Source organism: Pongo pygmaeus, chromosome 2, assembly GCF_028885625.2.
Source record: "Pongo pygmaeus isolate AG05252 chromosome 2, NHGRI_mPonPyg2-v2.0_pri, whole genome shotgun sequence".
Lineage (NCBI taxonomy): Eukaryota > Metazoa > Chordata > Mammalia > Primates > Hominidae > Pongo > Pongo pygmaeus.
Window position 1 is genome coordinate 145,633,519 of NC_085930.1, and position 14,821 is coordinate 145,648,339.

Genomic DNA, 14,821 nt, shown 5'->3' on the forward strand with positions numbered 1-14,821 from the left:
CCCAGTAGCACTCACTTCCGAGCATTGGCAGCTGCAGCCCATGCCTCATTTGATTCTCAGTCTCAGCTGTGGGAGCTCATTCCCAGTTTGTGCCCCAGTCCCAGCAGCAATAGCCTGAGTTTCCCTAATGCTTCATTCTTGGTGCTGCTGGCCACCAGGATAGCATGTGCATCTGCCAAAGACTAGGATTTAAAATGGTGCCTTGCTGTAACTGTTTGGGTCTCAGAAAAAGTGTGGGACCCAGCATGAGTTCCCTTCCTGGGACAATTTTGTCCCCCAATCTGCTGGCAGCTCCCTATGTATGTTTTCAGGGCTTAGGAGGGTTGAGGAATTCTCTCACGGCCAGGACTGCATGATTCCATGGTGGGAATGAGGGCCACCAGAAGTCTCTCACTTACTCTTCCCACATTGAGAAGTCACTCTTGGCTGCCAGCTGATCCTAGCCAAGCAGTCTGCCTCTCCTCCTCCTTCCTTGCTTTTGGTGTTTCCTGTAACTTTTCTGTTGAGTTCCAGTGTTCTCTTTTGGATAATGTATTCAAAGTGTGACTATATACACATGGTTTCAGTTCTTCTAAGTGGAGGAGGTAAGCATGAAATGCTTCTGGTCAGCCATCTTGAAGCCCCTCCCCCTCCTTTTATGTATTCTAGTTCCTTTGACTTTTCTTATAAAATTTAGGAAAAATTCATCTATATTAACAAAAGCTTACTGGACTATTGATAGGAATTGCATTAAACCTATATATCAATTTGGGGGAGAATTGGCATCTTAACTGTTGAATCTTCTAATGCATGAACACACAGTATGTCTCTCCATTTATTTAAATCTTCTTTGATTTCATTTAGCATTGTGGAGTTTTCCCTGAATATATTTTGTTAGATTTATGCCTATTTTTTTTAGTGATTATAATTTTAATTTCTGTGTATGTGTTTGTTGCTGGTATATAGAAATATAATTTTTTTTTTTGAGACGGAGTCTTGCTCTGTTGCCCAAGCTGGAGTGCAGTGGTGCAATCTCAACTCACTGCAACCTCCACCTCCTGGGTTCAAGCGATTCTCCTGCCTCAGCCTCCTGAATAGCCAAGATTACAGGCGTGCACCACCACACCCAGCTAATTTTTGTATTTTTAGTAGAGATGGGGTTTTGCCATGTTGGCCAGGCTGGTCTCCAACTCCTGAGCTCAGGCGATCTGCCTGCCTTGGCCTCCCAGAGTGCTGGGATTACAGGTGTGAGCCACCAGGCCTGGCCTGGTTTTAGATTTCTTTTTAAGATTCTGTGGGATTTTTCTACATAGCATATCATGTCATTTGCATATAGGGCAAGTTTTACTACTTCCTTTATAATCTATATTGCTTTTACTTCTTTTGCTTGCCTTATTACAGTGGCTAGAACTTTCAGTAGTATGTTGAATAAGAGTGGTAAGGGTGGACATTCTTGCCTATTCCTGATCTTGGAGAGGAAGCATTCAGTCCCTCACCATTAAGTAAGATGTTAGCTGTAGGTTTTTTTGTAGATGGTCTTTATCAAGTTGTGGTAACTCCCTGCATGCTCTTAACTTGAAGAGAGTTTTTGGTTCTGTCTTGTTTTTCTTTTTTCTTTCTCTTTCTCTCTTTTTTTTTTTTTTTTTTTTTTTGAGATGGAGTCTTGCTCTGTCACCCAGGCTAGAGTGCAATGGCATGATCTCGGCTCACTGCAACCTGCATCTCCCAGGTTCAAGCAAGTCTCCTGCCTCAGCCTCCCAAGTAGCTGGGATTACAGGCATGTGGCACCACACCCAGCTAATTTTTCTATTTTTAGTAGAGACTGGGTTTCACTATGTTGGTCAGGCTGGTCTCGAACTCCTGACTCAGGTGATCCGCCTGCCTCGGCCTCCCAAAGTGCTGGGATTACAGGCGTGAGCCACTGCACCTGGCCTGTTTTGTCTTGTTTTTGCGTAATGAATGGATGTAGGTTTTGTAAATCCTTTTCTGTGTCAATTGATATGATTTATGATTTTATTCTTTAGTTTATTGACATGGTAAATTACATTAACTGATTTTCAAATGTTGAACCAGTCCTGCATACCTAGAACAAATCCCACTTGGTTATGGTATATAGTTCTTTTTGTACATTATTGAATTTGGATTGCTAATATTTTGTTGAAGATTTTTGTCTAAGTTCATGAGATATATTTTTATGTAGTTTATGTATATATTTTCCTCATCTGATTTTGGTATCACAGTAATACTGGCCTCATAAAGTAAGCTGGAAACTGTTCTTTCCTATTCTATGTTTTAGAGGAAATTGCATTTTGTTGATGTTGTCGTCTTTAAATGTTTGGTAGCATTTTCCATTAAAACCATCTGTGCCTGGAGATTTCATTTTTGAGAGCTTTAAGTTATATAATTAAATTATATTAATTAATAAATGGATTTGTTGACATAATTTAATTATATAATTAAATTAGTTATATAAAATGTAGCTTTGTATTTATATAGCTTTATATTCCCCAAATAGCTGGCTAGAGAATTTTTTTAAAATTTACCAGAGGAAGGTGTCAGAGGGGACCATTCCCTGTCCTCGTGTACCACTCCACCCCTTTTCCTTTCCATCCCTTGGGTGATTTCAAGCTTAGGGGTGGGTGGGGGTCAGGAAGCCTGCCTTGTGGGTGCTCCAGGGGTTTCCCCACAGAACAGACCATGGATGCTGAGGGTGAAATGGAGGTGCATCACTAGGGCCCTACATTAGAGAAAGGGCAGGGAAACCAGGTGGGGTGTCCCCAGCAGCCTTCCATCCCTTTGTGGTCACAGGGCTTGATAACAAGCAGCAGGTGCCAATCTGGAGATAGGCACAGAGATGAAAAGTCCCAAATGAGGACTCCAGCCCCACCCCCACTATGCTATAGATGCTATCACTGTATTGTAACAACAAAGGGAGGCAGGTGTTGGGCATTTAAAAAGGAACATAGCAGAGAGTTTAGACTGTACCCTAGGGTGACATGTGAGGATGAAGTTTTTGGCTTTGTGACTGCCCCAAGTCCTTATGAGCAGGTTCAGCTTCATAGGCCTCTTTCATTCTCTACAAATCATAGTCCCACTGTGTGCATACTCTGGGCACACTGTGTCTGGGCACACTCTGGGCATACTTGTGTCCCAGACTGGCTCAGGGGCCAGCAGTCTTTCTGGGGTGGAGTCACAGAGCTGGCTTGGTGTCCCACTTGAATGGACTCTGTCCACAGCAGAGCTGAGCCTGTACTTCCACCTGGCAGCTGATGCCCCATTTGGCCTTGTTGAGGGACATGAAAGGATTGCTTTGGCATCTGAGGATGGCAGTAGCAGGAGAGGGAGGTGATGAGAATGTTGCAGTAGTCTGCATGGGTTTTCCATGAATGATTAAGAGGCTCACGTTTATGCAACTTGCTTAAAGCCACATAGTAAGTGGCAGAGTCACTGGATCCTAGCCAGTCTAACAGAAGAGTCATAAATAATGTGACTCAGTTTTCTCATTTGTACAATGGAAAAACTAGTGGTCTTTACCTCCCAATATGGTCATGAGAATTCAATGAGACAATCACGTAACAATCCAGCACATGGCCTAGATAGAACATGGTAAGTATTAGATAAATATTAGTCATTATTATTATTAATATTGATATGTCATTTATCAACAAAGTCAGAATTATAATGGTGGTACCCAAAATTTAGCATTAACATAAGTATGATAAAATTAGAGTTGTTTCTGGTTTATAAACATGTGAGGCTTTTTTTTTTTTTTTTTTTTTGAGACAGAGTCTCATTCTATCATCCAGGCTGGAGTGCAGTGGTGCAATCTCAGCTTACTGCAACCTCCGCCGGTGAGGCCCTTCATTAGACACTAATTTGAAGCTATGGCATTCCCCCACTATGAGCCCACCTGTCAGCCAGGCTATCTGCCTTGATCCTAGATGAAGTGGCCATTCTGCCTGCCCCTCAGAACCTCTCTGTACTCTCAACCAACATGAAGCATCTCTTGATGTGGAGCCCAGTGATCGTGCCTGGAGAAACAGTGTACTATTCTGTCGAATACCAGGGGTGAGTTTTTTTTTTTTTTTTCTTCTAATAGTTCTTCTCTCTTAGGCAGAAGTTGGTTCCTGAAGGCATAGCCCTTCCTCCTGAGCCCAAGGTGGCTTTCTGAGTCCAGGGATAGATTATCCCCAAAGATCTACCCACTCTGTCTGCATAGGCATTGAAAGGGTTGAAGAAGCAAAGGAAATTGTTCTGTGGATTTGACAGTGAACTCTCTGGGAAGACGAATGTGCATAACACATTTTGGTGGAGTTATTTTAAAAAGTCAGTCAACTGTCCAATGAGTTTGACTCTGACTTGAGATGGATAAATCACTGGAGACTCAGATCCTTTAAGGGTGGAGGAGTCCTCACTTTTCCTTACTATAAGCTTATACCTAGATCCAAAACAAACTATAATCCTAAAGGTCAGCTGGCCCTGGGGCCAAGCAGGCCTTAGTCTTCTCCAGGTGTCCAGGTGCTTGCAGCTATTGAAGAGTGATAAGGACACAGAAATTGCTCCATATATTTCATTAACAATGAATACAGACTGAACACCTACATGTGCAGACATTCTTCTAGGCTCAGGGATACAGTTGACAAGGTTTCTGGATTTTGAGAGCTTACATCTAGAGAAGGATACAGATGATAAATATACTAGGCCAGCATTCTCTAGTATGGTAGCCACCAGCCACAGCTGGCTATTTAAATTTAAATTAAATTAAATTAAAATGTCTGTTTCCTGCCACACTAGTGACATTTTAGGTGTTCAGTAGCCACAGGTGGCCAGTGGTTACCATATTGAACAACATCGATTCAGAATATTTGCATCATCACAGAAAGTTTATTTTTGGAAAGCACTGCTCTAGGGAATTTTGGATAGTAATCAGTGCTAGGAGGAAGCTAAAAGGCTGATGCCATAGAGAGTTGACACTGAGGCTCCTTTATATTAGATGGCCTGGGATGGCCTCTCTGAGGAGGTGATATTTATGCCATATCTGAAGGACAAGAGGAGCCATGCGAACAGCAGGGGCAGAGCGTTTGAGACGGAGTGAACAGCTAGTCAAAGGTCCTAAGACAAAAAGTGCTCAGCATTTTGGAGAAATGACCAATGTGGCAAGAATATCACACTTAGGAGCAGAGTGAGAGAGAAGGCCAAAGCATCTTGTAAGGCCACTGGCAAGAGTTTGGATCCCATTCTAAGTCCTGTAGGAAGCCATTAAGGAGAGAAACGTCACAATCTGCTGAGTGGTGAATGGTTTCGAGAATGGCAGGTGTGCAAGCTGGGAGATCACAGCAAGGCAAGGAATGACAGTGGCTGAGATTAGGATGATGACTCTGGAGATGAAGAGATAAAAGAGATCCAGACACATTGATGTTTATGCCTAGCTTTCCCTATCTGACAATAAAAAGAGTAAGGGAGAATGGATGGTTGGTAGGGAGAAGAGTGGAGGAGCTAGGATAATGAGAAAGTACTTATTTTACTTACCTGTACAAAGTAGGAGAACGAAGGCAGTTACTTGCAACCATAACTGAGCCTGTGTCAGAGGGGCTGGTGTAACTCTGTGCCCTCTTCTCTTTGACAGGGAGTACGAGAGCCTGTACACGAGCCACATCTGGATCCCCAGCAGCTGGTGCTCACTCACTGAAGGTCCTGGGTGTGATGTCACTGATGACATCACAGCCACTGTGCCATACAACCTTCGTGTCAGGGCCACACTGGGCTCACAGACCTCAGCCTGGAGCATCCTGAAGCATCCCTTTAATAGAAACTCAAGTAAGGCACTTCTCTCCTTACACTCCCACCCCTACCAGCCTCTCCTTTAGGAACCATGTTCACCTAAACTTTCTAGACTCTTTTTAGCATCAAAATAGTCCTGCAAAGCCAGAGTACTGTGAACACAAACAACCTTTACTGGTATATTTGAAAAATTGCCAACTACTTTCTACATGCTGCTCTCTCTCATGCCCTTTGACTATGCAAATCATTCCTGACTGTCTGTGTCAGGGTGTGCAGGTGTTGGGGATGCTGACATTGGGAACCTGGAAGGAAAGCTGCTCTGGAAGTGAAGAGGTGGCACCAGGACTGCTGCTCCCTACTCTGATTGTGCCTCCATAAATCTTACACTGCCTCCCACTTGATGCCTCATTAACTGCATATTTACTGCCCACGTAAGCAGCTTTGTTGTGCAAGAGGATTTATACACTTAACAGAGCCACCAGAAAATTGCCCTTCTGTAATGACTTCTGTGGGAAATAAATAACTTTTCTTTTGGAGTGGTACCTGGAAAAGGATTAAGAAAGAAGTAATAGAGGAATCCAGATAGGTGGCCAAATATGGCTGAGTACAAACACTGGTCATTGTATAAAAGGATGTGTGTGTTTGGGGAACAGGAGAGGCAAGGGCTGATGGGCAGGGGGTAGGGAAGCAGCTGATCATGTGGTGAAGGGCTTTGACACGAAGCTTGACCAAGTCAGTAGAGGGTAGCCATGAAAGAGGGGAGGATCTAGATCAGGTCTATCTCTCTCTCTTTTTTTTTTTTGATACAGAGTCTCACTCTGTCATCCAGACTGGAGTGCAGTGGCGTGATCTCAGCTCACTGCAACCTCCGTCTCCCGGGTTCAAGTGATTCTCCTGCCTCAGCCTCCCGAGTAGCTGGGACTATAGGCGCGCACCACCATGCCTGGCTAATTTTTGTATTTTTAGTAGAGACAGGGTTTCACTATGTTGGCCAGGCTGGTCTGGAACTCCTGACCTCAAGTCATCTGCCCACTTCGGCCTCCCAAAGTGCAGGCATGAGCCACGGCGCCTGGCCGACCAGGTCTATCTTACAAAACAACCACTCTGGCCGCTGTGTGGAAAGTGAACCAGAGTAAGGCAAGCCTGCAGGACAGGGGAAGAGTAAGGAGGGGGTTGTAATACTCCTACTGATCCCAAGAGTTTGGAAGGGGATGGGAAGGAGACAATGAATCCAAGAAACATGGCTTATTTAGAAAGGACAGAGCTTAGGAATCAAGTTTGTGGGGACAGAAAAGGGAGAGATAATGATGGTATTCAGCTGCCAATTGGAGTTGGTGAGAACACCAGTTAAGGCAAATAACCCAGGGGAAACAACTGGTCTTGAAGAATAGGAGACACCCCGGGCTTTGAGACTGAGATTTCTACAAGATGTCATGTCATGGATGTCTGACTGGCAGCTGGAAATCAGTCCCTGAGGCTTAGAAAGCTCAAAGGCAGATACATAACACAAAGTGGTTTTGTTTGTTTTGTTTTTGAGGTGGGGTCTTGCTCTTTTGCCCAGGCTGGAGTGCAGTGGCGCCAACACGGCTCACTGCAGCCTTGCCCTCCTGGGCTGAAGCGATCCTCCTGCCTCAGGCCCCCAAGAAGCTGGGACTACAGGCCCCCAAGAAGCCCGACTAATTTTTTTGTATTTTTGGTAGAGATGGGGTTTCACTGTGTTGCCCAGGCTGGTCTTGGACTCCTGAGCTTCAGTGATCCTCTTGCCTCAGCCTCACAAAGTGCTGGGATTGTAGGAATGAGCCATCGCACGGGGCCATCACAAAGTTAACAGCAAAAGGCTTGGAAGTAGATGAGACTGTCTAGGGACAAGATATTGAAGACAAAGAGAGGACAAGGTCCTGGAAAACCTCAGACTTTAAAATGTGGATGGAGGGAAGGGCACCAGGGTAGAGGATCATGGAAGGGAGACTAGAACAGCTCCTGAGAGGCTGGAGGAAGCCCCTGGATGGGCCCTTGAGAAAGTAACTTCATGGAGTGGAGAGGATGACCATCTGGCTGCTGGGGTGGAGGATTGCATGGAGGTAGGAAGGAGCAAGGAATGGGTGGGAATGTAACCAGTTTAGAGCTGCAGGAAAGGCAAGATAAGGGTCTTCTTTGGCCTCTGTTTTCGTGATGTGGCAGAAGAGCTTCTGTTGTGAGTGATGGTGGAGGAAGGTTTGGGGCAGAATTTGCAGCATTCAGATGAGTCAAAGTTTACTGAGGAGTGTATGATATTAGGTGGAAATTAGGAAGGTTTAGAAGAAGGGGAGCCCAAGCTGAAGAGCAGAGGAGGGAAGGGATGGGGCAGGAATAGGACCATTGGAATGGGATACCAAAAGGAATTTTGGTGCAGATTGTGGGCTCCTTTGCCCAGGCCTCCTTCCCAGGCACCAGGACTGGAATGAAATGGAATGGAGTGACTTCATGGAATGGAGAGGATGATCATCTGGCTGAATTTTGTCCAGGAGGAGTTGGTCGAAGTGGCAGGATCTGGGGGAGATTAAGGGGCCCTGGAGGGCACTGCAAAACTGCCACTACCTGCAGTACCCAGGCAGCATGCAGCACCACCACCCTCTGGCTCCTAAGAGCATCGGGATCCAGTCAAGACCATTGCTGGGGGCTGGCAGCTGTTGTTGGAAAGCAGGCATGGGTCACATAAAGGGAGTGCCTACAAAACTATGTGGGTGGGGATGTGCTGTAAAACCTTGTACTTAAGAAGGCCTGTATAAACAGGAAAAGAGCTTGCTGCAGGGGCAGCTGAGGAACAGGAGTCTCTACTTGCATCAGAAGATGGAAGATATGGTTCTATGAGATCCAGCAAATGGGCTGGGATGGCGTCATGATCTCTTAAGGGCATTAAGTTTGTCCTCTTCCATTTGAAAAAGGCCACTCAGACTTCTCCCCAGGAATGTGAAAAATCTTGATTTAAGGCTCTCCTGAAAAGGATCCCTACTCTCTCTCTCCCTACTCTCTCTTTTTTTTTTTTTTTGAGACGGAGTTCCGCTCTTGTTGCCCAGGCTGGAGTGTAATGGCACGATCTTAGCTCACTGCAACCTCCACCTCCTGGGTTCTAGCGTTTCTCCTGCTTCAGCCTCCCAAGTAGCTGGGATTACAGGAATGTGCCACCATGCTTGGCTAATTTTGTATTTTTAGTAGAGATAGGGTTTCACTATGTTGGCCAGGCTGGTCTTGAACTCCTGACCTCAGGTGATCCACCCACCTCAGCCTCCCAAAGTGCTGGGATTACAGGTGAGCTGCTACGCCTGGCTGAGGGTCCCTACTCTTAAAGGGAAACTTTATTGAGAGCAGAGGTTTTTAACTTTGCACATTTGAGTCACAGGGGAGCTTTAGAATCACTTATGCCTGGAGCTCTTCCCCAGAGAGTCTGGTTTAAATGATCTGCATGCATCTTATTCACTGGGAGTTTAAAATTCTCCCCAGATTATTTTCATGTACAGCCAGGGTTGAGATCCACTAGTAAAGAGGCTAAACACCCCACACAAGGGAGGTAGAAATATAGAAAGAAATGGGCTCAAATTCTGTAGATTAACTCTGTGACTCTGGGCATGTCACTTAATCTCTCTGTAAAACAGGAACAATGTTAGGCTGGGCATGGTGGCTCACGCCTGTAATCCCAGCACTTTGGGAGGCCGAAGCCGGTGGATCACGAGGTCAGGAGATCAAGACCATCCTGGCTAGCACAGTGAAACCCCGTCGCCTGTAGTCCCAGCTACTCCGGAGGCTGAGGCAGGAGAATGGCGTGAACCTGGGAGGCGGAGCTTGCAGTGAGGCAAGATCGCACCACTGCACTCCAGCCTGGGCGACAGAGCGAGACTCCATCTCAAAAAATAAATAAATAAATAAATAAATAAAAATAAAACAGGAACAGTGTTTACCTTCTAAAGCTTCCTGGGCAGATTAAATGAGATAAGCATGCAGAAGGCACAGGACAGAGGTTCCTGTCCCAACGCTGTCGAACAACTCTCCTCTGAACTGAAACTTCAGATTATTTTCTCTAATTCTGGTCTTAATAAAGATGGAGATCAGAAGACCCAATTCTAATGATATCTGACAGAAAAGTCGAGGAGTCAAATATCTGTTTCCCTTCTGAAGGTGTTTCAGAGGTAGTGCTAGTGGTGCTATGTGGTCATATGAACCTCAGGACTGAGTGTGTTTTGCACAGTTGGCCCTGACTCCCCAAGTCCTCCTGACTCCTGTCCAGGTAGCTCTTCAACAACCAGGCATATACACTTCTCTAATGAGAGAGGCGAGGGGGAAAGGCTTTGTTCTCTGAAAACTCCCTCTAGGAACTACCTTTCTTCTGAGTGTCTATTTGTGTCCGGAATTGGTGGGTTCTTGGTCTCACTGACTTCAAGAATGAAGCCATGGACCCTCGCGGTGAGTGTTACAGCTCTTAAGGTGGTGCGTCTGGAGTTTGTTCCTTCTGATGTTCGGATGTGTTTGGAGTTTCTTCCTTCTGGTGGGTTCGTAGTCTCGCTGGCTCAGGAGTGAAGCTGCAGACCTTCGTGGTGAGTGTCACAGCTCTTAAGGCAGCGTGTCTGGAGTTGTTTGTTCCTCCCAGTGGGCTCGTGGTCTTGCTGACTTCAGGAGTGAAGCTGCAGACCTTCGTGGTGAGTGTTACAGCTCATAAAAGCAGTGTGGACCCAAAGAGTGAGCAGTAGCAAGATTTATTGCAAACAGCGAAAGAACAAAGCTTCCACAGTGTGGAAGGAAACCTGAGCGGGTTGCCACTGCTGGCTCGGGCAGCCTGCTTTTATTCTCTTATCTGGCCCCACCCATGTCCTGCTGATTGGTAGAGCCCAGTGGTCTGTTTTGACAGGGCACCGATTGGTGCTTTTACAATCCCTGAGCTAGACACAAAGGTTCTCCATGTCCCCCCCACCAGATTAGTTAGATACAGAGTATGGACACAAAGGTTCTCCAAGGCCCCACCAGAGTAGCTAGATACAGAGTGTCAATTGGTGCACTCACAAACCCTGAGCTAGACACAGGGTGCTGATTGGTGTGTTTACAAACCTTGAGCTAGAGACAGTGCCGATTGGTGTATTTACAATCCCTGAGCTAGACATAAAGATTCTCCACGTCCCCACCAGACTCAGGAGCCCAGCTGGCTTCACCCAGTGGATTCCGCATCAGGGCTGCAGGTGGAGCTGCCTGCCAGTCCCACGCCTTGCGCCTGCACTCCTCAGCCCTTGGGTGGTCGATGGGACTGGGCGCTGTGGAGCAGGGGGCGGCGCTCGTCGGGGAGGCTCGGGGGGCACAGGAGCCCATGGAGGGGGTGGGAGGCTCAGGCATGGCGGGCTGCAGGTCCCCAGCCGTGCCCCGCTGGAAGGCAGCTAAGGCCTGGTGAGAAATGGAGTGCAGTGCGGGTGGGCTGGCACTGCTGGGGGACCCAGTATACCCTCCACAGCCGCTGGCCCGGGTGCTAAGCCCCTCATTGCCCGGGGCGGCAGGGCCGGCCGGCTGCTCCGAGTGCGGGCCCACCAAGCCCACGCCCACCCAGAACTCCAGCTGGCCCGCAAGTGCCGCGTGCAGCCCAGGTTCCCGATCGCACCTCTCCCTCCACACCTCCCTGCAAGCTGAGGGAGCCAGCTCCGGTCTTGGCCAGCCCAGAAAGGGGCTCCTGCAGTGCAGCGGTGGGCTGAAGGGCTCCTCAAGTGCCGCCAAAGTGGGAGCCCAGGCAGAGGAGGCGCCGAGAGCGAGCGAGGGCTGTGAGGACTGCCAGCACCCTGTCACCTCTCACACTGACCCCAGGAAAGGCAGATTTAGCCCAGAATATGCCCCACCCGTTTCCAATCCAAGACCAATGATCAGGGTGGCCCTTCTGGTCCTGCATTATCTGGGTCTGAGAGGCAAGTATAACTCCATCACCAGTAACCAGGGTGTAGAGACTATCTGTGTGGGCCCTTATGTTCTTGGTCTGCTGATGGGAAGGTATCCACAAGGGCTGTGGGCCTCTCTGCTGGGGACCTTGCAATATGAAAGATGATGTTTGTGCTTATGCTGTAATTTCTAGAGTTGATTATTGGAATCTGTAAAAAGCCTGTGGGCCAGGCACATTGGCTCACTCCTGTAATTCTAGCACTTCGGGAGCTCGAGGTGGGCGAACTGCTTGAGTCCAGGAATTAGAGACCAGCCTGGGCAATGTGGTGAAGTCCCATCTCTACAAAAAATACAAAAAAAAATTAGCTGAGTGTGGTGATGTGTGCCTGTAGTTCCAGCTACTTGGGAGGCGAAGGTGGGAGGATTACCCGAGCCTGAGAGTTCGAGGCTGCAGTGAGCCATGATAGTGCCACTACACACTCCAGCTTGGGTGACAGAGTGAGACCCTGTCTGAAAAAAAAAGAAAAAAGAAAAAAAAAAAGCCAGTGACTTGCCAGCTGAGAATTGGGCTGAGAATAGAATGGCCAACCCTATTCACAGGCTGCTCATCTGCTGATATGTGAAAGTTATCAGTAGCCAGTACATGCCACAGATCTGTGTGAGCTGTGGGAATGCACATGGCCCTGCCAGGTATGCTCATTCCTAAGGGGCAAAGACTGGGCCTGGCTGTTCAGTATAGACCTGAGCTCACATAGGCATTTGGCAAGCATTAAAATATAGCATCTGCTCACTTAGATGAGCCAAAGTGAGGACCAATTTCTGCTGAAAAAGTGGTGACAGGAGGGGCATGGATCATAAAATTTTAAAAGAGCAAGAGATAATGTTCACTGGAGTTTTTAATCACTTTTCTTGTGTATATGTGCCTCCTGGAAAAGGAACAGTGGACTTTATTAAAGGATTAAAAAAGAAGAGAATTATAGTATTTGTCATTTGTTTCTTCATTCATTCATCACTCAAAAAGCATTTACTGAGCCCTGCTGCATACAGGAGAGTATTTGTGTACATGTTTCCATGAGCTTGAAGCTACAGCAGACTCCCTTCCTCCCCTACAGAGACTGACATATTTCCATACATGACCCGGTCATTGTGTTCCAGGGAAATCAGCCCTGTCTGGGGCTGGCTTTGACTCTCCTGTTGTCTTGCCAACAGCCATCCTTACCCCACCTGGGATGGAGATCACCAAAGATGGCTTCCACCTGGTTATTGAGCTGGAGGACCTGGGGCCCCAGTTTGAGTTCCTTGTGGCCTACTGGAGGAGGGAGCCTGGTGCCGAGGTGAGACTCCAGCCTTGGCCTTTGGGTCAGGCTTCGGGAAAGAAGGCACAGATTTCTGAGGGTAAGCAAGGGAAGGCTGCCCCTGCTCACTGGGTGGCCTGGGGATGAGCAGTCCTGGGTAAAGTGTGCAAAAGATGAGTATGCTGACCACCCCATCAGCCTCTTCTCCAAAGAACTGCCTTGGTCCATTCAATCATGCCTTGGCTGGGAGCATTTCCAGGCCAGATCTTTTGAAGTGTGGGGCTGCCCCCTTACCCTAAACTCTAACATAGTTGGACCCACAATGTCTTTTCAATGCCTTTTTTCTCCCTCATCAGCTCATCTCCTCAGCCACTTAGGGGCAGCAACCAGGATTTCTAGATCAACAGGATGATTTCAAAAGCACACAAGGCTGGTACAAACCTCCTGAGGGTATGTGTCTTGGCAGGGTGAAGAGGTAGAGGCAGGGATCCAGGAGCTGGCTTATGAGTAAACCCATCTAACTATGAGCAGGTGGGCCATGCAGAATGCCCAGGTGGGGTGCTGCCCTCCCCATGGGAAGGGTGCTACAGCCTGGGATGGGTGGGAGGCCAGCCCGCACAGAGGGAATAGCCAGACAAGCAGCAGCAGTATGAGGAGTGGAGCACGAGCAGGAACTAGGGGACACTCAGACCTGTGGAGCCTCTGTCCAAGCATATAATGACAAAGCTTAGAGGCCCACTCCAGGCAGCACAAGCAAAGATAGGCTTTATCACAAGGACTAATACGGTGCAATAAGGAGCTCTCACAGATCTATGAACAGAGCTGGCACAGGCCAGGCTATAGCCTCACTTACCCAGGGCCCTTGCTCCCCTCTGGTGGGTCCCTGCTCTTGCACACTTTCTGTGGCCCTTTCCTAGCTTATTCCAGGCTGTGATCCCTCATCAATGCTTCCTGCTCATGCCTATGATGTGCCCCCAGCCTCTCGAGGCCTCTCAGGCCTGACTTCTCCTCACTGTGTCCTCTCTCCTTTGTCCCTGCTTCTAGCTCTCGGTATTCAGTTTCCCAAGACCAAATCCTCAGAAGAATCCAACTGGTCTTGCTCGTCTTATCAGGCCAAGCTTCAGGGGTTGCTGGCAGCCAGCTTGCCCCTGATTGGACCCTTTTCAGGCCAAGGGTACCCTTGATCTTATAGCAGTATCTGGACTAAGAGCAAGTGCCTCACCACCCGTTCAAAGAGGGCTGTAAGTTGGGTAGCTTCCCATGAAAGGTGGTGTGGGCAGGTACAACACTGGGTTTCAGTATTTACCCCTGCTAGGCAAGAGCCCACGGTAGGATATGGCGTTGCCAGCCAGGCAGATGGAGTAGTGTTGGGGACAGGGCAGAGCCTGTGCAGGAGGAAGCATGCAGCTCCCTCAGATTCGTTGGGATGGAGCCTACTACCCACCCTTGGTAACTGGCAGGGCCAGGGCTAAGAGGGGAGCATGTACCCTGAGTCATCTAGGCTTGGTCCAGGCAAGCCTCCACAGGCTCAGATGCGGAGCACAGCCTCAGGGAGGGGCATGGAGGTGGAAGGGTGAACAGACGGATGGACAGATGGGTGGATGAGTGAGGAGGTGCTGCCCATGGCTCCACTGCACTGATTCCCTGGCAGCAGTGGCCATGCCAAGCCCCTGCTCAAGTCAGGGTCTCTGCACAAATGTTACCCTATCAGAGAAGCCTTCTCTAACCACTCTGTTCATGATGGTGCCTCCTCGTTACCATCTCTTTGCTCTGCTTTTTCCTTCACAGTCCTTATCACCACCTGATGTGTATTTTTTTATTGTCTGTTTCACCCCATGTAAGCTCCATGAGAGCAAGGACTTTGTCCATTTTGTTCAATGCTA

General features: G+C 47.9%; 1 protein-coding gene and 1 long non-coding RNA gene across 7 annotated transcripts in view; one reads left to right on the top strand and one right to left on the bottom strand.

Moving 5' to 3' along the window:
• LOC129033677 (uncharacterized) overlaps positions 1-5,637 on the bottom strand; it is a 43,484-nt gene extending 37,847 nt beyond the window's left edge. The window contains exon 1 of the long non-coding RNA XR_008501651.1: positions 5,509-5,637. This is a non-coding gene — a long non-coding RNA (uncharacterized LOC129033677). The remainder of the gene's footprint in view (positions 1-5,508) is intronic.
• IL20RB (interleukin 20 receptor subunit beta) overlaps positions 1-14,821 on the top strand; it is a 48,019-nt gene that overhangs the window by 13,538 nt on the left and 19,660 nt on the right. For 3 of the 6 annotated variants that reach the window (XM_054482558.2, XM_054482557.2, XM_054482562.2), the window contains exons 2-4: positions 3,921-4,047; positions 5,606-5,796; positions 12,853-13,038. In XM_054482558.2, the coding sequence (XP_054338533.1) occupies positions 3,921-4,047; positions 5,606-5,796; positions 12,853-13,038 (504 nt within the window). The remainder of the gene's footprint in view (positions 1-3,920; positions 4,048-5,605; positions 5,797-12,852; positions 13,039-14,821) is intronic. The other 3 variants (XM_054482561.2, XM_054482559.2, XM_063662199.1) reach the window with 1 other exon arrangement.